The following is a 23,724-nucleotide window of genomic DNA, read 5'->3' on the forward strand; positions in this document are numbered from 1 at the left end:
TGGGAACAGGTCGCGTCTCTCGCTCACGTGACCCCGGTCGCTGTTACGCGTGCCTGGCGCCCTTCCGTCCTTCTTGACCTCCCCCATCGACCCACCGCCTCCTGGACCGCTTTGAATCGAGTGACTCATACTCAAGCTCGCGATTTTTACGCAAGGCTTATAGTTATGCTTATTTCTCAACGTGGAATCTCAAGCGTTTTGTGCCGGAGTTTCCAGCTTGTATAGTGGAGTCATGACAGACATGGACCTATCATGCGTATAACATGCGGACGGGATGCCAGTGAGTATTTAGTCGCATATGACTTGCAACGGTTCCGACCTTCCTTCTTTACCAGGGCCCCATCATCAATAGAGATGTTGATTGTCTGTCACCGCAATACATCCAGCGATCGCCGAGATCGAAGGTATCTCTATACCGTGCTCATCGGCAGCGGCTGTTCAAGCTCAACTCCCTTCTTACGTGCCGAACGCCCATGCGGGCGTCGTTTACCTCAACCTCAGTCCCTGGAGCGCAATGTACACGTACCTCCTTCATCGTGTCCTCACGAAGCGCCAAGTCTCTTTCCAACCTCACGCCACCTGGCAGCCGCCGATCCCTGAGTTTCTCCTTCAAGAAGCGACATGTCCTTCTCTGTGGCAAACAAATGACATAACTCCTCCAGCCAGATCTCGCCACGGTTCTAGTGTGTGCGAAGCCGCGTCGCACGCAGCCTCCGAACCCCCGCTCGGAGTGTCCGGTACGTGAACGCACTTCGGCGTCCCATGATGCTCACCTTCGCTCCACTAGATGAATGGCCAAGGGGCGGCACGCTGCCCATGCGTCCTTGCGCAGCGTGTTCTCGGTGCAGCGTGCCCTGCAGGCAATGCGGGCGAAGCTCTCGCATTGATCGAGACTGCCCTCAGGACGCCCGGGGCCGTCTCGAGACACGTCCCGCTTGCAACTCGCCCCATCCCACCGACGTCATGCTGTCAAGAGGGACCATTTAGACGCGACACCATGTGCCTGCATCTCGTCGGCGATGGAAGCCCCGGTAGCTTTGGAAGCACGGCATCCCAGAGCGCCTTGAAGTTTTCAGCCCCTCCTGACCGCCCGGGATGTTCAGCGCCCAGTGTCTGACAATGACCTTCCGGTCATCCAGACAGCTGACTTGCTGCGCCGAAACGGAGGAGGACCGTATTCCGCGTTCCGCCTTCTGGAGTCCGCGGATTGCTGTCTAGGAACGGCGGAGCGCGGTTGACAACGGGCACCCACAAGTTTCAGGATATCAGGCATCAATAATCATCGCCGCGAATAGCATGGCGTCGTTGGGCAGTAGTTTGAATACCGAATACATTCCCCGCGGAACAGCACCACAGATCAATCGCGACTACAATCAGAGTCGGAGGGCTCTCCGATACTGAATAAACGCCACGAGATTATCTCGCACCTCCTCCCCACGCACGCGAAGCTCACGCTCCTTCTTCCGATCGATACCACGGACAGCCTTGCGAACGCCCTCAACGCTCTGCACCAGCGCATCAAGGTAGCGGCCTTGCCGGAAGTTAATGTCGTACGGCAGGGCCTCGTCCGAGTAAATGTCGATAAGCGCGGACACCGCTTGGAGGAGCGGCTCGGTGGGCGTCGGCGGGCTCGCGTTTGGCGGTAGCAACGACAAGAAATATTGGGAAACCATCTGATCAAGCAGAAACGAGGCCGCAGGGCGTCAGCGGGCCATGCTCTCGATCGGGTTTATGTGGGTGCGACGACGTACTCGGTTCGCGTCTACGGATTCTGGATGCTGGACGAGACACTCCAGCGTCCCGATCGTCTTGACTTTGACCTGGATGTCTGACGTGGCGTTGCAGAACTGTATCAGCACCTGGACATGCTCGTCCGTCGGCGTGAGTGCGCCCTTGAACATGTTGCCCACGCCCCAGAGCACCCCAACGCCGATGTCCCACATCTCCCGCCGCCGCTCCTGCCCTGTGCTGGTGATCTCGGTGCCCACAAGCCGGAGCGCGCCCCATACGGCGTCGAACACCGCGCGGCCGCTGGCGGGGTCGAGGCCGAGGCCAGCCGGCTGCCCGCGCGAGGACGTCGCCATGGAAAGGAAGATATTATTTAAACACTCGAGCGCGCTGACGTGTATTGCGCCGAGCGCCGAGGTCGTGGGCGGGTGCGGCGACGGCGCGCCCAGGGGAGGGAACGACAGCGCGGTCGGGTGCACGAACTTCAGGAGCGGCGCGACGAGCGTGGTGAAGAACGACGGAGGCTGCGACGCTGCTGCGTCCGCGGTGTCCACAACTGCCATGTCGACGTCCCCGGCGTCTTCGATGTCCTCGTCGTCCTCGCCTAGCGGGCAAGATTGTCTACAGTGAGCCTTAGCGATTAGATGCGGTCGCATTGCAACGCACCTTCGATGTCATCCACACCGTCGGCGCTAGATGCACCGCTGAAAACCTCGGGATCGGGAAGCGTCGCACACATGCCGGTGAGAATCTCCAGAGCGAGCTGGACCGTGCGCAGCCGCGTCTCCAGTCGTTCGAGCTCCAGCTCCGAGGGTGTTTTGTGATCCGACTTCGGCGTGTGCTTGAGGGACAGGTTCTCGAGCTGCGGTATTGACTCCTGCGGCAGTTGTCAGAATGTGGGGATTTAGCGGTGAGAACCGGCGTACCTGCTGGTCGATGGCGTGCTGGGCCGCTTCTGCGGCCTCCTGCAAATCTGTCGACAGCACCGGTTCGAGCGTTGGCAAAACCACGTCCCGGTCTAGGTCCACTGTCGCAGCGATAGAAGGGGGCGGTATCGGTGAGATGTTCCTTAGAATTCCTGTGTGGTGCCGTGAGCGGCGGGAGCGGCAGATGAAGAAGCAAGCGACGCAGAAACATACCACAAGTGAGGACGCGGAAGGCGGTGGTGCGCTCATCAGACGTTGTGGCTTTGTCCTTGCCGTTGGGCTTCGGTGCGGCCTCATCCGGCCTCACGATGGAAAGGAGACATGCGGTATACTCCGCGTTGGTTCGCACCTCCTCGATAATGGGACGATTCTCGTCCGTAAGGACGTACAGGCACTGAGCTATTCCCATGGAGACGATGTGAGTTTACCTAACATTCGCACAGAAACCGAACAAATCTTACCGGCTGAAGCAACGGTCGACAGCGGCAACTTCTCCCTGGCGGCCAAGAAGGACATCAAGAACGGCACGAGTGATATTTCGTTGATGGAGTTCAAGGCCTTGTTCGAGGTCTCTCTAGTCTTCGTCAGTTAAGGGACGCATCACAGAGATGTATAGCAACAAGACACTTACGAGAGGCACCAAAGGATGGTAATCACATTGTCGGCGAACTCGTACACGAGTTGTTGAGCATTTTCGGGGGCATCTTTTGGCGACGCTAAGAATTGTGACAATGTAGTTGAGATCTGCCCACGGTGTTAATAACTACTCTATTTCGGAAAAAGAGATTTAGTGGTTCTAACTTTGGGCACAAATGTTTTGAGAGGTGCGAGAATGTTCTTGTTAAACATCTCGGCGCAGATGTCAAATCCGCCGTCTATACATAGGTTCCTGATAGGCCGCGTTCTGCGTCAGCACGCAGACATATATTGTTACTAAAGGTACATACCGCAGAGAGCCTGCTGCCTCTACGACAACCTCTTCCTCGCTATCTGACAGACGCGTGATCAATTTGCCGACGATATTCTTGCCCTGGAGCAATCGCCGGGTAGAGGGGTCGTTCTGTATGAGATTGGACACAGCTACGCAAGCCCATTTGCGCTCTGCTGGGTCAACACTCTCCAGCTACGTGCAATATGTGTGTCAGTGACCGAAGAACCTTTGACGCAAGCTGTGTGCTTACCTTTTGGACGATAGGTAGGATTGCTTCGGACTTCGAGGACGAAGCAGATGCAACCGCGAGGCCCTGAGGGAGATGCGAGTCCGGTACCCGCATGGGATTATGCCTGCGCATAGAACGCTTCTTCTGTGACTTGCCCATGGTTGCCGGCTTGTGTATGAATTTGATGTAGAGCTCCGAGCTAAAGTCTATGCAGGGTCGGGTTCGTTACAGTCCGGAAGTAGGTCGTGTGCGATCGTGCAAAGCTCAAGCCTAGTCGATCAGGTAATTTCTTCTCCGGATGATGGTCGTAAGTCGTGAGCAGAAATGCAAGACGAGCTGCGACTGGTGCAGAACACAGAGTCGAGTGCGGTCAGCTCGGAGGAGGAGAGATGGCTGAAATTTCTGCGATCGGGCATCACGTGCAGGGTGGCAGCGCGACTTCGGCAAGCGCCCAGGGTCTGCCGGTCCTTGTTCGCGTCAACTCTCTTGGACTCCGCGTCCGTGGCCCGTCTCACTCTCATTCCCACCTCATCTCTCACCACCACTTGGCTTCTCAAAAGGGTGTGTGCGCTCAGGATTCGGGTCAAAGATACCACTTACCAAGCGGTTGCAGCATGGATGACGACGACAGCTACCTTTACGGCGACTCGAACCAGGAGGAGGTAGCGCAGCCAGCAGCACAACCATCCGGTAAGAGCTTGGACGACCAGCGGAGGGGCTCGTGGCCTCGTCACCTCTGTACCTTTGTTTTGAGTGCAATGAAAATCTCATAACCGCTTTTCCAACTCGTGTGATGTCTAGAGCCGCAACCGTGAGTCGTACCTACCCTAAGCTCAGTCGTAAGTCCTTACACGCAGGCATGACGGTAGCATCTCCCTGGAGCAGACGCGCTCTGTCGCAGATGGTCTAGTCGCGAAGCTTGAAGAGCAGGCAGCTGCGGAGACCAATGGAGACCGCTCGGCCGTGGGCGCAGGAGAAGAGGAGCCAGAGGAGAATGGTGAGCAAGAAGAAGCAGGAGAGCAAGAACAAGGCCGAGAGGAAGATGAAGAAGAGGAAAGCGAAGATGATGTACGCATTCTGTTTCTTAAGTTGTGATTAGATGCTAAGCTGCAGCTTTGCGATACAGGACATTGAGATTATAATGGAACCGCAGTCGCGCTCCCTGGACTTCCGGTATGTATGCGGGTGCATTGACGTGTCGACCCTTCTGACCTCCGCCCCAAAGGAATCAACCGGGTCGACCACCAGCAGCCCGTTCTACTAGCGCCACATTTTCAACACCACAGAGAGGTATGTAATACGCGAATTCGCGTTGGTTCACGCACGTAACAGACAATTCTGTGCAGCTCCGCCGCAACAGCAACCGTCATTAACTACCGAATACACACCCCGTGAAAGGGGAGCTGTCGCCAAGCCTTCCTCCACCCCACAGCCCTCTGCACAAGCACAAACACAAGCAACGCAATCACCTCTACCCGCACTAGCCGCGACCCCGGGGACCACAGAAAAGATACACGTTCAAGAAGGGGAGATCGAGAGTAACAAGGACTCTGGTCCTGACCCCAGCACACTCCCGCCTGCGAAGGCGCCCCCCTCTCATCCGTCTATCAACCCTTCCGCCCCGGGCACTGTCGATGGCCGGTCGATACTCGAATATGACCTTAACGCCATGGCGGAGAAGCCTTGGAGAAGGCCAGGGTCTGACTTGAGTGATTGGTTTAACTATGGCTTTGACGAAATCTCGTGGGAGGCGTACTGTTACAGAAGACGGGAGCTGGGCGAGCTTGCCACTATGCTGAAGAGCAATGTTCTTGTGCGTGCAGTCATTCATGTGTGCGCATATACAATCTGACGTGCGGTTTGCGCATAGGGGTTCGCTGGCATGCCGGAGGACCAGCTCATCGCCCTCCCTCCGGAAGTCCGCACAATGGTCATGGCAGGCGCAACGGCTGTCATGGCCAACGGTGGTGGCGGAGGTCCCGGAGGGGGCGGTATGATCCCTCCCGGGGCAGGGATGAACATGAACGGCGGGATGATGAACCAGATGATGGGCATGGGCCAGATGATGAACCCCATGATGGACATGAGCATGGGCGACATGGGCATGATGCAGGACGGCTCAGGTGGCGGCGGCGGACCCCAGGGTGGTGGGCAGGAAGGTATGGGTATGAACGTTGGCGGCTTCGTGCCCGAGAACGGACAGGGCATGATGGGCATGGGCATGAGCGAGTTTGGCGGGATGCAGGTGCGCGGTCGCTTGTTGAAACCTCGTGGTCATCTGGTGGGCGTTGCTCACAATGTATCGCTGGTGCAGGATCCGTCAGGCATGGGGCAGCAGATGTACCCGGGCATGGACGGCAGCGGCACCCCGACGCCCGTTGCGCCAGCTCGGGGAGTACACCAAGGACAGTTCCGGGGCCGGGGTATGGGACAGGGTTTGGGTCTGCGCGGACGAGGCGCAGGATTCGCTGGCCGCGGGAGAGGTGCGTCGCTTGTAAAACGGAATATATGAAGCGCCGGGCTGATTGTGCGGAATCAGGAACGCCTGTGCGGCCTGCTTCGCCCCTTCCGCCTAACGTGCCTACGGGCCCGCGAAACAAGAATAAGTACAAGGACATCGACGGTAGTGCACCTGCGGTCGAAGGCCTCGACTATGGCGGTGGAGGCGGAGGCGGCAATGGTGAGCGCGAACGCAGTGAGCGGGAGCATAGCCGTGGCGACAGGAAAGAACGCGGTACACCTGACGCAGTGGAAGAAACCAGCATCAGCACCAGGAGCAGCAGGTGCGTGATTAGTCCTGTAGGCTTGAGGCCTATTCCTTACCTTCGCACGAGCAGGAAGCGGAGAGGCTCGACGGATCGGGATGAGAGCAGGAGCTCTAAGAGGAGATAGCTTTTCTGGGACCGTCGCTTACTCTTACCTGTCGTTTGTGTATCTACTTCGTTCCTGACTGCACGTACTTTTGAGTCTGAGCTGTTGTAGCGCGACAAATCGCCGCCGGATATGCCAAAGGTAGAGCATCCGTGATTAGGTAGAATATATATGCACTACAGACCAGCCGCGAGAGCAGCACTCTGAGTCTATGAAGGGGGAGCCTCGCCCTCCTGGGCCTCCGGCTCCAAGCTCTTTTTGAATCCCTCGAGCGTCCTCGCCAGCTTCCCTCCACTTGCCTCGCCCAACACCATCGACATCTGCGCGGCCGGCGCACTGAGCAGCCCCACGAGCTGCGCCCTCAGCCCATCCAGCGTCGGCAGCTCCGCCACGCTCTGCACGCCCTCCGTCTTGTACAGCCGCCCTTCAATGAGCGCCCCCAGGAGCTTCAGGTCGGGCACAGGCGTCGGGCGCTGGCGCTTCGGGCGGCGCCCGGGCACGAACGCAGCCTCGACCGCTTTCCGTTCGTCGTCGATCGCCTGCTGCGTCTTCGGCTTGCGCGGGGGGACCGAGCGCGCGAGCACGCGCAGGACGGCCTTGAGCTGCGGCGGGTTGAGCGTCGGGAAGGAGAGCGCGGCGAGCGTGCCGGGCACGGTCTTCGCGAGCTGGCGGCGCAGGGGCGTGTCGAGCACGCTCAGGTCGCGCAGGGCGACGCCGAAGAGCGACGTGCGCAGGATGGTGAGCGTCGGGGGCACGTCGTGCGCGAGCGCGGGGGACGCGGCGGCGAGCGTCGGCGCGCTGACTTTCGCGTGCTTGGCGACGGCGTCGGCGATGTCGGCGCGCAGGCGGATGAGGCGCGGCGCGGAGAAGTCGGCGTGCTCGAAGAGGATGAGGGGGCGCTCGAAGGAGGACTGGAGGAGGCGGGTGTATTGGTTGTAGAGGTACGTCTTGCGCTCCGAGTACCGCCGCGGCACCGTCTTGCGGGGGTACACCACCGGCGGTTTCAGCGAGACGGCATACGCTCGTGTTTGGACGAGTACCGGCCTCGGACTGGGCAGCAGTCGTGAAGTTGAACCCAGCATGGTGAGGGAGAGGCAGGAGGAAGGTCCAGCTCAGTCGACCAGCAGGAGCGCTTCAGTGACAGACGCGGGCGCTTCGGAAAACTACACGTCCCTTTTTGGAAGGCGACTACATTCGACGGTTTATTGCAGCGACACAAGTCTGAAACAAGAAAGTAAAGCTAGATGTGTACTCCGCAGGTCAAATGCGTATAAAGCAGATGAGCAGTCGTGCCAACGCAGATATGTATATTCAAGCCACCTTCACTTGGGGTGTGTACTCTCAGAAGACGTAGGTCGAGCCATCTCTGACAGCACTATCCTGGATTCTCGAAGAATACGGGTACAACAATCGTTCAATGATACACTGCACATGAATATTCTCTTCTGCCTCCGTCTATGTCATTCAGCCTACCCTGAAGTAAATCAGTCTTCCGGAACAACCTTCTGGTGCTGTGAGACATGACCACGCGTGAGCAACCCGCCGACATGCAAAGCCCAAGGATGTACAGACCTTGCTGCTGTCAAATCCATCTAGGCCGGCGGCAACACGCGCACCAGCAACAAGAGAACTCCAGTCGAGGACACCATAGTGTGCGTGCCCACGACGGACTTGGTTGGCGTGCAACGCCCGCGCGGTGAGCATATGCTGGTGCGCAGCGTCCTGTAGCAGAGTTTAGATACATGACAGTGTTTCTGGTCATGAGCCCTACCAAAGCGGGCATTGGAGAGTCGAGCTCGGTAGCCAGTTTGCGAATATGGGCCGAGTCCTTCAGGCCGCCATCAATGGCGAAGCCCTTGCTGCCATCGAAGTTGTCCTGTACCATCTTCTCGCCGTAACTGATGAGGGGTGGCGCAGGCATAGTGTCCTTGATGAACTGCTGCACCTGGCTGGCGCCGATGCCAGCCTTCTCGGAAAGCGTGAAGACTTCCGCAAGGAGCTCCAGAGAGCCGAGAATGAGCGAGTTCCCTATGAGCTTGAATGTCGGCGCTGCAAGGGCGGCGTTCAGATAACGGCGATAGCTCGGTATGAATCTAGGCTCACCTTTCTCAATGTTACCGCCTAGGTCCATAGCCTTGCGGCCAACGGCGGGGATGAGGATGTGGGCAATCTCCTTCTTAGACCGGTAATCCCCAGACATCACGATGAGTAGCTGGGCAGCTGCGGCTGAGGCGGGAGGGCCGAAGACGGGGGAGGTGACAAAGTGGGTGTGAGGCACTTTTGAAAGGAGTGTATCGAGTTCGGCTGCGGGACATAGAGTGGTCAGTCCGAGTTGTTGTAGTGGACCATTGGTAGCGCACCAGCGACAGTGGGGTAGATGGTGCTAGTCTCCACGAAGATCTTGTTCTTGGTAGGGTTCGACTCCTAGCAGAACCGATGAGCGCCCATATAAGTTACGCGAGCCGCGAGCTTACCTTCAGTGCTTTAGCGAACGCTTCGTAGACGTTCTTGACAACGCTGTCTTCTGCGAGGTTGGTGAAGACGACTTCGCACTCGGTTGCGATCTCCTCGAGCGAGTCCGCGACGGTAATCAAGTCGTCTCCGAGCTCCTTGCGGAGTTCTTCTGCCTTTGACTGGGTACGATTCCAGACGAGGATAGGCAGAGAACCAGGGACGTGTTCTCTCCGCCACTTTGCGAGGTTGCGGGCCATTGGGTAGCCCATAGCACCGAGCCCGCAGAAGCCGATCTGGGCGGCATGCTGGCCTGGGGTAGTGGGACGCGAGAAGGGGATCGAGTCTGTCTGCGGGGTGTGCAGGAGATGGGCGTGTCCCGGACGTTCGTGTAGTGCCCTGTCCATGGCTGCAGGTGTTGGTTGCGAGTGAAGAGAGAGAGAGGCTGAAAGCGTCCGTGAGCGCGATGGGCGAGATCCCGGGGAGAGCGCCGTAAACGGGAAGGGCAGACGTCATAAATCACACCACGTGGCCAAGCCCTATCCTGGGGTCAGCGCTGCACGCGTTGTTTGCGCCTGTTGACGCGTCCACGAGAGAGCGCCCGGTGGCGGCAGGTGCCGGCTGGGCGGCAGGACGGGAGGTCGGACTGGTTGTGGTCGTCCACGGCCAGCTGCACTCTCTCATCCATCTCTCCTCCTCCTCCTCCCCATCGCCCCAGGGCCTGCTTCCACGCTATCTGCCTGCCATGCAGGCCTATCAGCAGCCCTTCGCCCAACCCAACAAGGGGACCCTCATTCCTGGCCAGTCCATCACCGTGAACAAGTATACTGTCGTGGTCGAGCGCTACCTCAGTCAAGGTCAGCCATACTCTCCATCCTAGATCATCTCCAGCCCTGTCTCGCAATGGAGACGTACAACCAGCACAATGCTGCAACCCTCTTTCCTGGTGACAGTGCATCCCGATGCGAGGTGTGCTGCACCAGGGGATGGTGCAGTCATGTTCCACCAAGACTTCGCTATAAACAATACGCGCTAGGGTTGCTATGTCCGAATCTTACGCACTCTTCCCCTCAGGTGGCTTCGCACACGTATATCTTGTCAGGACCGCACAACCCGTATACAATACCTCCCACCATGTCCTCAAGCGAATCGCGGTGCCGAATGAAACCATGCTTTCAGAAGTCAAGAAGGAAGTGGACATCATGGTAATTAGAGATTCGCCCTACTTGTCGCTGTACGTCCTGTCAACCTGCGCTTCTCAGAGAATCCTCAAGGGCCACCCCAACATCGTCTTCCTCATTGATGCCGCCTGGCATCGCCTACCAAACGGCACGTACGAGGTCTTCATCCTCATGGAGTTCTGCCCTGGCGGTGGAATCATCGACATGATGAACCGGCGGCTACGTGAACGCCTCACGGAAGCCGAGATCCTCACTATCTTCGTCGACGTGTGCGAAGGCTTGGCGGCCATGCACGCGCTCAAGCCACCAATTCTGCACCGTGACCTGAAAGTCGAGAACATCCTCCAGGCGTCTCCGACTTCTTACAAGCTATGCGACTTCGGCAGTGCTACACCAGTGCAGAAAGTACCCTCAAACACGCAAGAGCTCCGCATGCTGGAAGCGGACCTCAACCGACACACCACGCTACAGTATCGTGCTCCTGAGATGATCGACGTACACCTGCGAAGACCGATCGACGAGAAGAGCGACGTATGGGCGTTAGGTGTGCTCCTATACAAGCTCTGCTACTACACAACCCCCTTCGAAGAACACGGACCGTTGGCCATTCTCAACGTTCAGTACAAGATACCCCCATATCCCGTATATTCGGTGCAGATGAACAGCCTAATCGGTTCGTAACATGAACTCTACTCCAGCATCAACCGGCCATCTGACGCGGCGCGCAACAGCTTCCATGCTCAAGGAACACGGCACGCAGCGGCCAAGTGTGTTCGAGACCCTGCAACATGTACACGCACTCCGTGGGACCAAGTCGCGCTTCACATATAACATCCCAGCGAGAGAACCGCTCTCGCCTCGCTCTCTCCAGGCACCTTTGCAGGCACTCTCGCCCAACATCGCCTCAAACCCTCTCGACGACCTTGTTTCATACAAGTCTCAGCAACCGGCGAAGAATGCAGGTGTCGAGGCACGCGAGAAGGTCCTTGAGGCCATTGCGCCCATGCGACGCGGTCGCCCACAGCAGTCGAATGGTCCTTCTCGGATACCTTCACGACCATCCAGTCCCGAAAAGCCAGTGGCCTTCGAGACGAAGTTTGGTAACGAGGACGACCGTTCATGGAAAGCTCTTCGTCCTTCCAAGTCCGGATTTCCCGGAGCAGGCAGCGATGCAGCTTCTCTCAGCAGTCGGACCGATGCGGACGCTTGGAGTCTTGACTCGCGACAGCCGGGACAGAAGCCTGATCCCAACATACGGCGCGGGTTTGACAGCGACTTCAGCACCGACTTTGGGAGCAAGTTCACCGGCGCTCAGTCTGGTCGCGCACCCCCAACGAGCAAGCCTGCTGAGAGTAATGCATCTGGGTTCAATGCAGGCTTTGGTGATGCATTCGACCCGGCGAAGACGTCATCCTCTCCCCAGCCGTCTTCGCGCTTACGCATGAGTCGAATAGGCAAGGATGCGTTCGATGGACTAGGCCTCCCCTCGCCGGCTCCGCCAACCACCCTCGGTGAAGCGAGGAAGAGCCGCACAGGCTTGGCGAGCTTCAACGTACCCTCCAGCTCGAACGCACAGCTCAACGTACCGATGGCCAGTGGGCTAGGAACCTCGAACACTGTCTATCGTCCACCAAGCGTACATTCGACGCGACCAACACCCTCGCCACAACCCCAGCCGCAGTCTTCGAACTTCTCGCCCATCCCGCCACCGTCGCAGTCACAGACATGGCGGCAGCATATCAAGGCTCCGTCGTCGTCTCAGGACGCCCTCTCCGCCGAGGAGCGGTTCCCCTCGCTGGAGGATCTCGACCGTACATTTGGCTCGCCCTCACCACCCGTATCCACTGACAAGCCTGCGCCACGTGCTGCGGACCGCCCACCATCGCGCGGCAGCTACACTCAGACCATCGGGGTATCGGCGGGCAAGGGTCGTTACGATGGTGTTCGCTCTCAGCATGTCACAGGCAGTGCGATGCGCGACACGCGGCCACCTGCCTCGCGCCAATCGACGTTCTTGCGGAGTGTCGAGGCAACCAAGGCGGAAGACGGTCCTAGCAAGCCGCCGATGATGAGCCGACCATCACTGTCACGCAAGCACCGTAGCTCGACGACGATGAAGACCCCTACGCTATCCGACACGCCCGACTACATGTCTGGCGCGCCATCTGGTTCTGCTATACCGCCCTCGCTCCCGCCAAGGCCACAACCGCAGTCGACTCCGCGCACTGAGCCTCGAGACTGGCTAACAGGAGCTGACGATGACCTTAGCTCCGCGACGGCGCGGGCAACGACACCAACGCACGACTCGCAGCCCGTTCTCCGCGACTCTCCTAGCAAGCGTGCAAGCTATATCGAGCGCAGCCCTATTGCCTTCCATCAGCCACTAGAGGCGGAGAGCGTCGTACCATCTCGTGCTCCAGAGATGTCTCGGTCCGCAACTACAGAGCTCGAGCGCGAGTGGAACAGCGCGCTGGACAGGCTGGACCACATCCCCGCAGGAAAGAGCGAGCGCCTGAAGGAGCGGGAGCGGATACAGGCCGACCGCGAAGAGGCGCAGCGGAAGCTGGAGACCGGCCGCTCGCGCGAGCCCGTCGCAACGAAGGCCTTCATCACGCGTGGGGACGTCGACACGAGCGGGCTTGGGCTGCAGATCCCCCCGGTCGAGACGCGCGCACAGAGCACAACCCCATCTCCGAGCGGACTCACGGATAACTGGAGCCCGTTGCACTCGCCCGCCGGGTCGTCGAGCAGCGATGGCGGCCCGGAGGACGTTGGGGGATTCAACCCGAAGGCTGGAGGGGCGAAGTCCCGCTCTACGCGGGGTGGTGCAAACGGGTTCGGGGCGATGGTACCTCCCAAGGAGGGCGAGCGCAGGCGTCGTACGCGGAGCAAGGGGAGACAGAGTTCTGTGCACGACCTCGTCGACCTCTGGGGTGGAGGACTCGAGAAGGAGAAGGAAAAGGAGAAAGAGAAGCCGAAGAGCAGCATGGGCCCTCCGCCCGGGAAGAGGAGCTCTATCATCGTGCCCGCCGCGACGATGAAACCGCCTCCGCTCCTGAACAAGCCGCGCTCGGCGTCGCCTCAGCCTCTGCAGACGGCTGCAAGCGGCCAGTCATCGCGGCAAATGCCTTCGCCGACGAAGCACGTTAAGCAACCATCCAGCAACGCCGCGAGTCGCCGCCTACCTGTCCCTCCTTCCCCTTCCCCGTCGGTGGATTCCTCCACTACTGCCACCGGGCGCTCTCGTCCAGCCTCGATGTTTATCTCACCCGTGACTGCGTCGAAGTCGACGCCTGGGGAGTTGGCGTCCTCGTCCGAAGCGGCTTCGACGTTCGCTCAGCAAGCCCTCTCCCCGCCTGACACGCCGCGCTCGCGCCGCACCGGGCGGCGGAGCTCGATTTCGGACATGGTGTTGCGGTACGAGGCCATCGGCGCAAAGCCGAAGACGCAGGCTGTAGCCCCATCTGCGCCCACGAAGCCTGCTGGGCTCACGCTCAAGACGCATCAGAGCACCAGCAGCGCGGCGTCCATGTCGACGACGTCAGACATGTCCCCCTCGGCTGCGGCTACCCGCTTCCCGAATCTCTCTCCTGCGACGTCCCCCGTACTCACCAAGGCGAATCTCGCGGTGCCAGACTCCACCGTAGGGGGTTTCGCGCGCGACTTCGCGAAGCACAGGACGTCGCCGACGGGGCTCCCCACACGCAGCTCGCCCGTCGGGCGCCTTGAGACCCCATACGGGAACGCGTTCGGGAGCAACAACACGGGTACGTCGATCAACGGGCTCCCAACGCGCCGTTCGCCGCTCCCGCAGGAGCCGGTGCGTGAGCCACAGCCCACGCGCGCAGCGACGATGGGGGACATGGTGCCACCACCGTCGCCGCGGATGGAACGCAAGATGTCGGTGCAGGGCGAGAACGCGACCGGGAGCGGGCTGCCGGTGCGCTCGCCGTCGCCGGAGAAGCCGTTCCAGGGCGTGTCGAAGCTGATCGACCGGTGGAACCGGGCGGTGGACGAGACGAACCCGGCGGCGCCGCGCGGGCGGGGGGGTGCGCCTGCGCGGCGGGCGATGGTGACGGGCGGATCGGGGCGGGGTTGAGTTGCGGGCTTGGCTTTCTTGGAGATGGGGGGCGCAGGGGAGGGAGGGACGACGACGGACAGGGGCGGAAGCAATACCACTATCATCCATCTTGCATATGCGCACAGATGGTGCGTTCTTTCGATTTTCTCTTACCATGGGGACAAGACATCCTCGTAATCTCGCAATGCTGTAAGCTTTCGCAGTGGGGAATCTAAGATATTGTATATGCGCGGAGCGGGGCGTGCTACATCTAGAGTACGACGGGAGCGAGTGCGGATGATAACTGACTTTTAGCGGGCGCGTAGGATACATGTATAAATTAACGAAGAGTTGCGTCCTGGGCATAGGTTGGGTGCAAGCACAGAAAGGGGGTCACCAGCATACCAGCTGCAGGTCGCTAGCGCGAAGCAGAGCGCGCAGCCAACAGACCTGCCTGCGGTCTGCTCAAGAAAGATGAGAAGAGGTGGCGCGGCGGTCGCCATCGAACCGCGATCGGGGGCGACGAGTTGGTGTGTTGTGGCGACGCGCTGCGATCCCGACGCGAGGAGATCCCCGGGCGAGGCAGAGCTTGATAGCAAATCACCGGCCGAGGAGCTCGCGCGCGAGGTCCTTGCCCTTGCCATGCTCCCACGGGTCCTCGTCTGCGGGGTACACATTCGTCTTGACGAGTTCGGTGTCCCCAGCGAGTCCAAGCTCGGCGGCGGCTGCGTCCGCGCGGGCGAGGTTGGAGTGGTTGGGATGGATGAAGATGCTCTCCGGCTTTGATTTCGAGCGCGGGCGGGTCGCGGGGTTCGTGCGCGCTGACGGCGCCGGGGGGTAGGAGGACGAGGAGGACTCAAGGGAGTATTGGTCCTCGAGGGAATCCCGGAGGAGTGGTTCTTTGTAGTGTTCAGGGCTGTGGACGCGTGTCAGAAACATGGAGGGAATTGTGAGGAGAGACGGCGTACTCCGAGTGCGGTTGGTGGTGCTCGGGAGCACTTTCGAGGTATTCGATTACGAACTGGCCTATTGCGAGGCAGGTCACCTAACAGGGTGCGTGAGCACTCGCACATTCTCATCAAGGGCCATTCAGGGAGCATACTCACAGCTACGACGATTAGGCTATGTAGTACATATTTAGTACCATGTCACTTGGTGGAATTTTAGGACGTGTTACTCACCCGAAGCTGAACGTCATGCCGATGAGCATGTACAACCTGAGAGAATGCCCGTCATTCAGTGGCAGAATATGGTGACAAGCGCGGCGAGTACGTACAATCTGTCGAAGGTGACAAGCCAGTACAGACATGTTCGCCACAAAGCAGTGCCGAATCGAGAGCCTCGACGGCCTCGTGGGTTGAATGGGTTCCATTTCTTGCTCACGGCGTAGGTCAATACCCTGTATCACATAACTTGAGGGATCTGCAGAGCGTGAGTGGTAGAAAGCACGCACCGTTCGGAGAAGCATATGACGGCGGTGAGGCAGGAGGCCACGAAGAACGACCATGCGGAGTCGAGGCGAAGACCAAAGACGAGGACGTGCTCGCCGAGGAACCGCCAGTGAAGGTGGTCCGTCCATCCGTCCATCATGTCGTCCGCGCAGAGTAGGGTAGAAAACGAGAGTGGGTGTTGTACAGAGCGTGAGTGAGAGTGGGGGAGAGAGGACAAGAATAGAATAGGCGTCGATGGCGGTCGTCGGCTGCGAATATAGTTCGCAGTCCGTAGCTTTCCGACTTCTTCGGACTGCCCTCAATAAACTCTCGGCCCGGACCCCGTCCACTCGGTTCTCTCATGCTGCTCCCGCGGCGTGCGCGCGACTCGTCTCTCCGACGACGTACCATTCAACGGGGAAATCACAGCAGTGCACACCACGCTGAGCAGCCATGAATATGGAAGATACCGACGAGTCGCGCTGGCCACCTCTGAACGAGCTGTTCGACGTGGTATGTACCCAATCGTCTCCCATACTCGCGGTGCTTAATGAGGCGAAAGGATGCTCTTGAAACGATCGCAGCGACCATCGTCTCGGAAGTCCATTTGGGGTACTTGCGAGACCTGGCGCAAGCAACTCCCGTTGCGATCAAGAGCGCTCACAACCACCGTCAATTCGTCAAGCAACCGCATGATATTGGCAAGGAATTACGCATCTTAATGAGCCTCTCCCACGTCAACGTAAGGGGAACCGTATCTCGTAGATAAACCGCACCACTGACCTCCGCTAGATCATAGAGGTGCTCGGTTATACACACGAAGACTCCATAAGTACGCTGTACTTCTGGATGCCATTCGTGCCCTTTCAGCTCTACCACGTGCTCAGCAGCCCGCATTTCTCTCCGTACGAACTCAACGTCGACGAGAAGACTTGGACGCTATCAGCACCCTCCTCGGCCTGCTTCCTCGTCGTCCTCAAATCCATCTTATACCAGATATTTTCGGCCCTCTCCCACGTCCACAGCCTCCACATCGCTCACCGAGACGTCAAGCCCCGCAACATTTTGCTTACCGCGGACGGATGCGTCAAGCTCATCGACTTCGGCGTCGCATGGACGGAGACGGTCAACGCGCGCGACCTGTGGCCAGAACCCCCCGGCCACATGTGCTTCGAGGTCGCAACTGGGTGCGTCGTTCGTTACCCTGCTCTCAGAGGCACGACGTTCAAACACTAGTACCTCCTGTAGACCATATCGCGCGCCAGAACTGCTCTTTGGAGCAACGCGTTACGACGCGGCCGCGACAGATATATGGAGCTTGGGCGCCGTTATGGCGGAGTTCTTCACCCCGCTCCGCCTGCAGCGCTCGTACGACGACTCAGACGAAGATTCCGACGAGGACGACACCGATCCGCGTGCGGGCGCGCTACCCGCGAAAGTGCCATTCATAATCCCAAAAGCATTGCACCCGAATCATCCTGACGTAGAGTGGGAGCGGGACTCGCTATACGACGCGAGCAAGGGCACGATTGGGCACGCGTTCAGCATATTCAAGGTACACGGGACGCCCAACGAGCACACCTGGCCAGTACGTGTCTGTCTCGCCACCTTTGTCTTACGGCGCATGCGAACTACTTGCCCCCTGCCTCTTGTAGACGTTCAGACAGCTGCCAGACGCGCAGGTGCTCAACTTCGTGGAAGTCCCTCCAGTCGACCTACGGGAGCTGCTCCCCAACCTGCCCCCAAATGAGGAGCCGCCCGAACGCGAGGATTGCCTTAATCTTCTGTCGCGACTCTTGGCGTACCCACCGGAGTCGCGGCTACGCGCCCAGGACGCGCTCGCACACCCGCTCTTCGCGCGAGGTCTGCCTCTGAGGCTGCCCCGGGAGTTTCCAAGAGAAGGTCTACCTTCCGCATTCTCCGAGGACCGGGAGGGTGCCACCCTTGCGGGAATTCTAGCACACTACCTTCCCGAGCGGTCGTCGCGACAGGGATCGGGCTACAATTCATGAATTCAAAACGGCGCGGATAGAGTAGTGTAGAGAATACAACAGGCGTGTACGAGTAACGGGTATGGGAACGGGATGACCAGCACGTGTGACGGAGAGTATTGTACAGTGTGTTTTATCAGTGACTGGCTACAGCGGTAGGAGCAGCAGTAGGTGCAGGGATGGCGTGCAGAGCGTGGTTGTCGATCGAGATACCTGAGCGAGACGTTAGCATGGGTGCTTGTATCATGCAAAGATGATGACACGTACTGCGAGTAGCGTTGGCGGTCTTGTAAATGCCGATCAAGCGATGGCTCAGCTCGAACATGTCATTCCTGTGGCAAAGCCGTCAGTCCGGGACCAGACTACGCTGGGGTGCGATGAAGAGCGTACCTCAGGGAAATGATGATGAACTGCGCGTTCTTCGTACGGTCCTTGATGTAGTTCGCGACAATGGAGACGTTCCGGAAGTCGAGGGCGGCGTCGATCTCATCCATGAAGTACAGAGGCGTCGGCTATGGACCCATCAGAACCAGAAAGAGTACGTTGATGTGTTGAATCGTACCTTATAGACGTGCAAGGCGAAGACAAGGGCGAGAGAACTCAAAGTCTATTGAAGTTCGTCAGCTACGAACGAGGGCAAAATAAACGGCAGCACTACCTTCTCTCCACCGGACAAATTCGAAATGTTCTTCCAGCTCTTCTTCGGGGGCATAACACTGAAGATGATGCCTTCCGAGAAGGGATCCATGCTGTCGACAAGCTCAAGCTCGGCATTACCGCCGAGGGTGATCATCTTCGGGTACGAATAAGCACAATGCGGTTCAGAAGACTCCCGGCCACCTACCTGGTACATCTCCTTGAGCTTGAGCGAGATCGCACTGAAGCCGGCCATGAACTCGTCGAGCCGCCGCTTCCGCAGCGCCTCATACTCTTCCTTCTTGGCGTCCCGCAGCTTCGTGATCTTGTCGAATTCTGCCGCGCGCCGCAGGAACTCTTCTTCGCGCTGCCGGTAGTCCTTCAGGACGCTCAGATCAGGCTTCGCGTTCTTGACCTTCTCTTTGGGGGTGTTAGTGTGTCCACGAAGCACCGAAGCTGCGCGGAAACGCACCATCAAGCAACTCAGCGTCAGCCAGGAGCTCGCGTTTCTTGAAGGTACCGAGCTCCTGTTCGCTGTAGGAGTGCAGCTCGTGTGAGGGTGTACGAGCTCGAGACTTCCTCGCGCCAGGCTCTTTCTTGACTGGGCCCTCGCCGCCTGCGCCTTCTCCGTTCTCTCCTTCTCCGCCTTCACCCCCAGCAGCCCCCTCTTCTCCTTCTTCCTCCTCGCTAGAAAGCACGTCAGTCACTGAGTTGATACATGGTATGGACTAAGCTTACTCTATATCCTCGAGCTGGAGCTTGTCGTGCTCGATACTCCAGTGCTCAAGCGTAGCCTTATTGTCACTGTGCGACTTCTTGGTGTCCTCGAGTTCCTGCTTGAGCTTCATCTGCGGGGAACGTCAGCCGTTGCGCCAGATTTGCATCACAAACAACTTGCCTCTTTCTGCCTGAAAGCCTGGATATGCTCGCTCTTCTCGTCTAGCTCCTCTTTGAGCTGCGCCAGGGCCTCCGAGGACTTCTCAGCGGCCGTCTGGGCAACGTCGACCTGTTGGCGCAGTTGCGCCATGTACTCCGCGCACTCTTCGAGCTGCTCCTCCAGATCAGCGAGCTCGCGCTGGACGTCCTCGAGCTCGCCCGTGTTGCTCTCAACGGCGCTCTGGTGCTTGACGCGGTCCTTCTCGGCCTTCGCCTTCGCCACCTCCGCCTTCGTGATCTCATCGTTCGCCAGGTTGATGTGCAGGCGGAGGCCGTCGACCTTGGACTTCTGCGAGAGCAGGCGCGCACCGCCGATCTCGAGGATCTTCTTCTCCAGAGCCTTGATCTCGGCTTCGATGGCGTTCGCCTTGCCTTGGAGCTTCTCCAGCTCAGCGGTGGCAGCGTCGATCCCGCGGTCGAGAGTGGCGATCCGAGACACGTCGTTCGCGTCGGGCTTGCTCTGCGATCTGTGGGTAGTCAGTACAGATTCACCTCCAGTCCGAGTGTGTTGGGCTTACTTCAGTTCTTTGACACGGCGTTCCGTGTCAGCAATCCGCTTCGCAGCGTTCCGGATGTCGAGTTGGACCTTGTCGATGGCCAGGTCGAGCCTAGGAGCTGACTGCTTCAGCGCCTCCACCTTGGCCTCCAGCTCCCGCAGTTCACGGACGGCCTCGTCGAGAGCCCGCGCATCCTCCTCGCTGGTCTCCTGGTACTTGCGTATCACCTCGGGAGGTACGGCATCGGCTGCGAGCTTCGAGCTCATACCACCCCGCTGGACGCTGGTACCACCACCGGACATAGTCCCGGAGGCATCGATCAGCTGGCCCGCTAGAGTTACGACACGCCAACGCTTGTGACCGCCGAATGCGATGCGGTTCGCTTGCTCGAGGGTGTCCACCACGAGGGTGTCGCGTAGCGCCTTGTAAAACGCCGGAGCGAACTTGGGCTCCTTAGGTTTGATCAGGTCGAACAAACGTGGTACGTTGTCTGGGGTCTGGATGCGCCGCATGTCCCCGGAGATCTTCTCGAGGACCATGAAGGACGCGCGGCCGACGTTCTGGTTTCGGAGGTATTCGATGCATGCCTGGCCCTGCTCCACCGTGTCCACTACCATGTTGCCGAGCTGGCCACAAGCGGTAGATATCGCGATGTCATACTTGTCTTCGATAGTCCCTAGGCTGCCAAGTCGACCCTGCCGACGACGTCAGCAAATAGGAGGAAGGTCGAACATTATGCATGACCCACATGGAAACCTTGGATCCGCCCTGCCGTCTTGAGCCGGATCAGAGTGTCCAGCACGCGGTTGTTACTGCGGCTCTGCTCCTGCGATGACTTAGCCTCGTCGACCTTCTGCCGTGAAGCAGACGCCTTTGCACGAAGTCCTTGAATGTTGGCTTGTGCGTCCTGTTGTCCTTTGAGCATCGTCGCTTAGTTCATAAGAAGACAACTTACCTGGAACTCCTTCTCTGCGCTGCGGATCTCTCGCTGATTTCTTGTCTTTTCAGCCTCGAGCTCCTGGAGTTCCGCCTTCTTTGCTTGGTGGTCCTCGTGCAGCTGCTCGAGTTCAGCATCAGCCTTCTCTCTGGCCTCCTTAGCTGCCTCGGCCTTCTTCTTGAGTGCATCGCGCTCGCTAGTGGCAACGTCAATCTCAGCTTGCTTGGCATCGATCTTCGCCATCCATGGCTGGAGTTCCTTCTGCTTGACCTCGATCTGATCATGGAAGACCTGTGTCTTGTCTGTGGAAAATGAGCTTGGAATGGACATGGGGCCGTTCAGCAGCAAACGTACCCTTCAGGCTGTCGCGGATTTCTTCCAAGACCTTCTCGGCCTGGGAGAGCTCTTGCTCGAGACTCTCTAGCTCATCCCTCTTCCGCTCGATCTTCGCTGCACTGTCGTCAACAGTGCGGTCGGCTTCGGCTCTCGCATGCTCATCCTGTACGATAAAGTTTTAGTGGGCGCAGTATGAAGCTTCAGTAACAGACGTACATCATGAATAGCTTTCTTAAGCTTCTTCGCCTTGGTATTAGCATGCTTGCGCTTCTCTTCGAGACTGATCTGTGTCTTCTCCCGAGCAGCGAGATCCTTGACGGCTTCCGCCGCGGCCTTCTGGACTTCCTATTGCAATGGATGAGTTCACCATATCGATAGCGAGGAAATGAAAGCGATATAGATACCTCATAGGCCGAGCACTTCTCATCGTAGTGCTTCTGAAGCAACTCGAAGTGATTAATGTCGTCTTGGTTGCGATCGCGCTCCTCCTGCAGGTCATGCTCGATCTTGCCCTACGAACGTCAATACCAATCAGCGTCGCTTAGCTACTTCCCGCCTTCGCGCAGCACGTACTATCTTCTCCTCGAGCTGACTCTCGTTCTCCAGGCACTTCCAGATATACCACTGCCAGAGCCGTGACCTCGCCCTAACAAGGTCGTTTACCATCCTGAGGTAATCCTCTGCTTCCTTCTTCTTGGACTCCAGTGCCTTGCGGTCTTTGTCCACAATCCGCAGACGGCTGAGCTTCTCCTGACGGTCCTCGGTAAGGCGCTCGACTTCAACAAGCGCTTCATCAATGGGCTCTTTGTACTGGGAGGTGCCGACGATGTCCTCGAGGTACTCCAGAAGCCCCTCGTCGTTCTCGTTGGCGGCCTTGGGCTTCATCTGAGCGATAGACTCGACCTCACCCTGTGCGGAAGTTAGTCATTACGCTCAACTCTAAAATGCACAACTGATTACCTGGAGGATGAGGAACCGGTTGTGGTCGAGATCGATGCCGCGACCCTTGAGTAGGGTTTGTACTTCGCTGTATGTGCTTGAGCGACCGTTGATGGAGTATTTGCTACTGTTGTTCCTATAGGCCGTACGAGTAACAACCAGTTTCGATCCGGGGACGAGCTCGAAAGCATCAGGTCCTGGTAAGTCGATGATCTCCCGAAAATGTACTTCAACGCTGCAGTCAGGGAGGTTGGGATGGTTGGCCGAGTTGTGGATCAGCTCCGAGAGTTTGCCCTGTCGCATCTTCGAGGCTCGGTAACCAAACACAAAGAGTAGGGCGTCGATAGTGTTCGACTTGCCAGAGCCGTTAGGCCCGACAATGGCCGAGAAGGACTAGCCGCGAAGACTTCAGCAAGTAGTGGCTAGGAAGTGACGCGCAATCCTACCTTGTGGAATGGGCCAATCTCTTGCCTGCCGGCGTAACTCTTGAAGTTGACCAGCGCCATCTTGTGGATAACAAGGCGGGGCTTGGGGCCCTGCGGCTCCTCCGGGGCAGCGGATTGAGACGGCTGCCGGGGGATAGAGGAGAGAGGAGGATCCAGGAGCGAATGTTCCTCTTCCTCCACCTCCTCCTCGATCTGCGGTGGTGCCGCATCCTCGTTGACCTCCTCCTCATTGAGAACGGCTGCACTGACGGCCTCGGCCTCGGCGTCATCCTCGTCCTCTTCGTCCTCAGGGTCACTTTTGGCGGCATCACCAGCAGGCGGATCAGTGGACATTGCTTCGGGGGCTTCTTCCTTGACTGCCTCGTGCGCGTCCTCCGCGTCCTCAGTTTCCTCTTGAGCCACTCCAGCAGCCGGCTCCTCTTTGACAGGAGTCATCGACTTGCCTCGCTTTCCCGAAGGACCTGCCTGTGGTTCATCGTCGGAATCATCGATCACATACACGACCTTCTCTTTCTTGCCCTTCCTGCCCTTGGCCACCGGCGCCGGCTTAGGTGGCGGAGGCTTGATATCGAGCTTCTGGCCGTCCTCATCCACTTCGTATAGCTCGTCGTCATCCGAGCCAATGACAATGGTAGAGATACGCCTGGATGAGCGGGTGGTCTTGGTGGCAGGGGCGGCGGGCGCGACAGTCTTCCTCCTGGGAAGGACAAGCTCGGAGGACTCACTCTTCACGCTCGCTGAAGACGCTCTTGTCTTCTTCGCCGGCGCAGATGAGGGTCCTGCGGTCTTCGACGCAGGCTTACGCGACCGGGTTCGTGACGTCCCCTTACTCTCTTCCTCTCCATCCTCCGTCTCCAGGGATGGTCGTGACTTCTTGGCGGGGGGCGGGCTTGCCTCCTCGTCTTCGTCTTCCTCCTCCACCTCCTCCAGTGACTTCCTAGAGCGAGTGGAGGTACGTCCCTTCGGTTGTGGCTGAGTTGACGCGGAACGACGCGTCCGCGGCGCGGGCTTGACTTCTTCCTCATCGACCTCTTCGATCTCTTGGGGTTCGTTACGTTTGCGTTTCGGAGCGGGCGCAGCTGGCTCGACAGAGCTACGGGCCCGAGATGACCGACGGGGCGGCATGGCGAGGTCGGGCGGCGGGGTGGATACGGGTTGCTTGAGGGGTTGCTGAAGGTGGACGGGTTCAAGCTCGAACC

The 23,724-nt window shown here is 58.7% G+C and overlaps 7 protein-coding genes across 7 annotated transcripts; 3 read left to right on the top strand and 4 right to left on the bottom strand.

Annotated features, from left to right (window-relative positions):
- Positions 1-1,373: 1,373 nt before the first annotated feature.
- On the bottom strand, positions 1,374-3,973 carry TRAVEDRAFT_109941 (uncharacterized protein; the record flags this gene model as incomplete). Its single annotated transcript, XM_008034728.1, has 10 exons — positions 1,374-1,673; positions 1,752-2,360; positions 2,411-2,605; positions 2,655-2,806; positions 2,868-3,053; positions 3,116-3,228; positions 3,286-3,398; positions 3,456-3,543; positions 3,602-3,777; positions 3,836-3,973. The coding sequence occupies 10 exons, from the start codon at positions 3,971-3,973 to the stop codon at positions 1,374-1,376; spliced, it is 2,070 nt and encodes a 689-aa protein (XP_008032919.1).
- Positions 3,974-4,614: 641 nt separating this feature from the next.
- TRAVEDRAFT_139304 (cleavage polyadenylation factor subunit FIP1) lies at positions 4,615-7,750 on the top strand. Its single transcript, XM_008034729.1, has 9 exons — positions 4,615-4,625; positions 4,684-4,882; positions 4,941-4,987; positions 5,040-5,104; positions 5,161-5,627; positions 5,685-6,059; positions 6,129-6,297; positions 6,354-6,597; positions 6,652-7,750. Exons 3-9 carry the CDS (start codon positions 4,956-4,958, stop codon positions 6,704-6,706), a joined length of 1,407 nt encoding a protein of 468 aa, XP_008032920.1. The 5' UTR covers positions 4,615-4,625; positions 4,684-4,882; positions 4,941-4,955; the 3' UTR covers positions 6,707-7,750.
- Positions 7,751-8,020: 270 nt separating this feature from the next.
- TRAVEDRAFT_25627 (NAD-P-binding protein) lies at positions 8,021-9,602 on the bottom strand. The gene is made up of 6 exons (XM_008033642.1): positions 9,160-9,602; positions 9,046-9,109; positions 8,789-8,989; positions 8,457-8,734; positions 8,258-8,407; positions 8,021-8,196 (listed from the first exon to the last, which is right to left on the bottom strand). The coding sequence occupies exons 1-6, from the start codon at positions 9,541-9,543 to the stop codon at positions 8,170-8,172; spliced, it is 1,104 nt and encodes a 367-aa protein (XP_008031833.1). The 5' UTR covers positions 9,544-9,602; the 3' UTR covers positions 8,021-8,169.
- A 279-nt stretch (positions 9,603-9,881) lies between these two features.
- TRAVEDRAFT_41876 (uncharacterized protein) lies at positions 9,882-14,416 on the top strand (the record flags this gene model as incomplete). The annotated part of the gene is made up of 4 exons (XM_008033967.1): positions 9,882-9,993; positions 10,211-10,341; positions 10,399-10,990; positions 11,049-14,416. 4 exons carry the CDS (start codon positions 9,882-9,884, stop codon positions 14,414-14,416), a joined length of 4,203 nt encoding a protein of 1,400 aa, XP_008032158.1.
- A 561-nt stretch (positions 14,417-14,977) lies between these two features.
- On the bottom strand, positions 14,978-15,964 carry TRAVEDRAFT_111620 (uncharacterized protein; the record flags this gene model as incomplete). Its single annotated transcript, XM_008034730.1, has 6 exons — positions 14,978-15,276; positions 15,377-15,422; positions 15,484-15,499; positions 15,559-15,594; positions 15,654-15,776; positions 15,831-15,964. 6 exons carry the CDS (start codon positions 15,962-15,964, stop codon positions 14,978-14,980), a joined length of 654 nt encoding a protein of 217 aa, XP_008032921.1.
- A 393-nt stretch (positions 15,965-16,357) lies between these two features.
- On the top strand, positions 16,358-17,819 carry TRAVEDRAFT_33249 (kinase-like protein; the record flags this gene model as incomplete). The annotated part of the gene is made up of 4 exons (XM_008033786.1): positions 16,358-16,549; positions 16,600-16,994; positions 17,056-17,395; positions 17,463-17,819. The coding sequence occupies 4 exons, from the start codon at positions 16,358-16,360 to the stop codon at positions 17,817-17,819; spliced, it is 1,284 nt and encodes a 427-aa protein (XP_008031977.1).
- Positions 17,820-17,882: 63 nt separating this feature from the next.
- Positions 17,883-23,029, bottom strand: TRAVEDRAFT_25629 (RecF/RecN/SMC protein). The gene is made up of 18 exons (XM_008033643.1): positions 22,526-23,029; positions 22,101-22,472; positions 21,714-22,049; positions 21,545-21,652; positions 21,357-21,485; positions 21,159-21,303; positions 20,823-21,106; positions 20,616-20,774; positions 19,889-20,562; positions 19,333-19,837; positions 19,173-19,282; positions 18,907-19,121; positions 18,643-18,854; positions 18,457-18,591; positions 18,361-18,405; positions 18,189-18,310; positions 18,066-18,130; positions 17,883-18,011 (listed from the first exon to the last, which is right to left on the bottom strand). Exons 1-18 carry the CDS (start codon positions 22,958-22,960, stop codon positions 17,935-17,937), a joined length of 4,128 nt encoding a protein of 1,375 aa, XP_008031834.1. The 5' UTR covers positions 22,961-23,029; the 3' UTR covers positions 17,883-17,934.
- Positions 23,030-23,724: the final 695 nt, after the last annotated feature.

This window comes from Trametes versicolor (genome assembly GCF_000271585.1).
Source record: "Trametes versicolor FP-101664 SS1 unplaced genomic scaffold TRAVEscaffold_1, whole genome shotgun sequence".
In the NCBI taxonomy this organism is placed as follows: Eukaryota; Fungi; Basidiomycota; class Agaricomycetes; order Polyporales; family Polyporaceae; genus Trametes; species Trametes versicolor.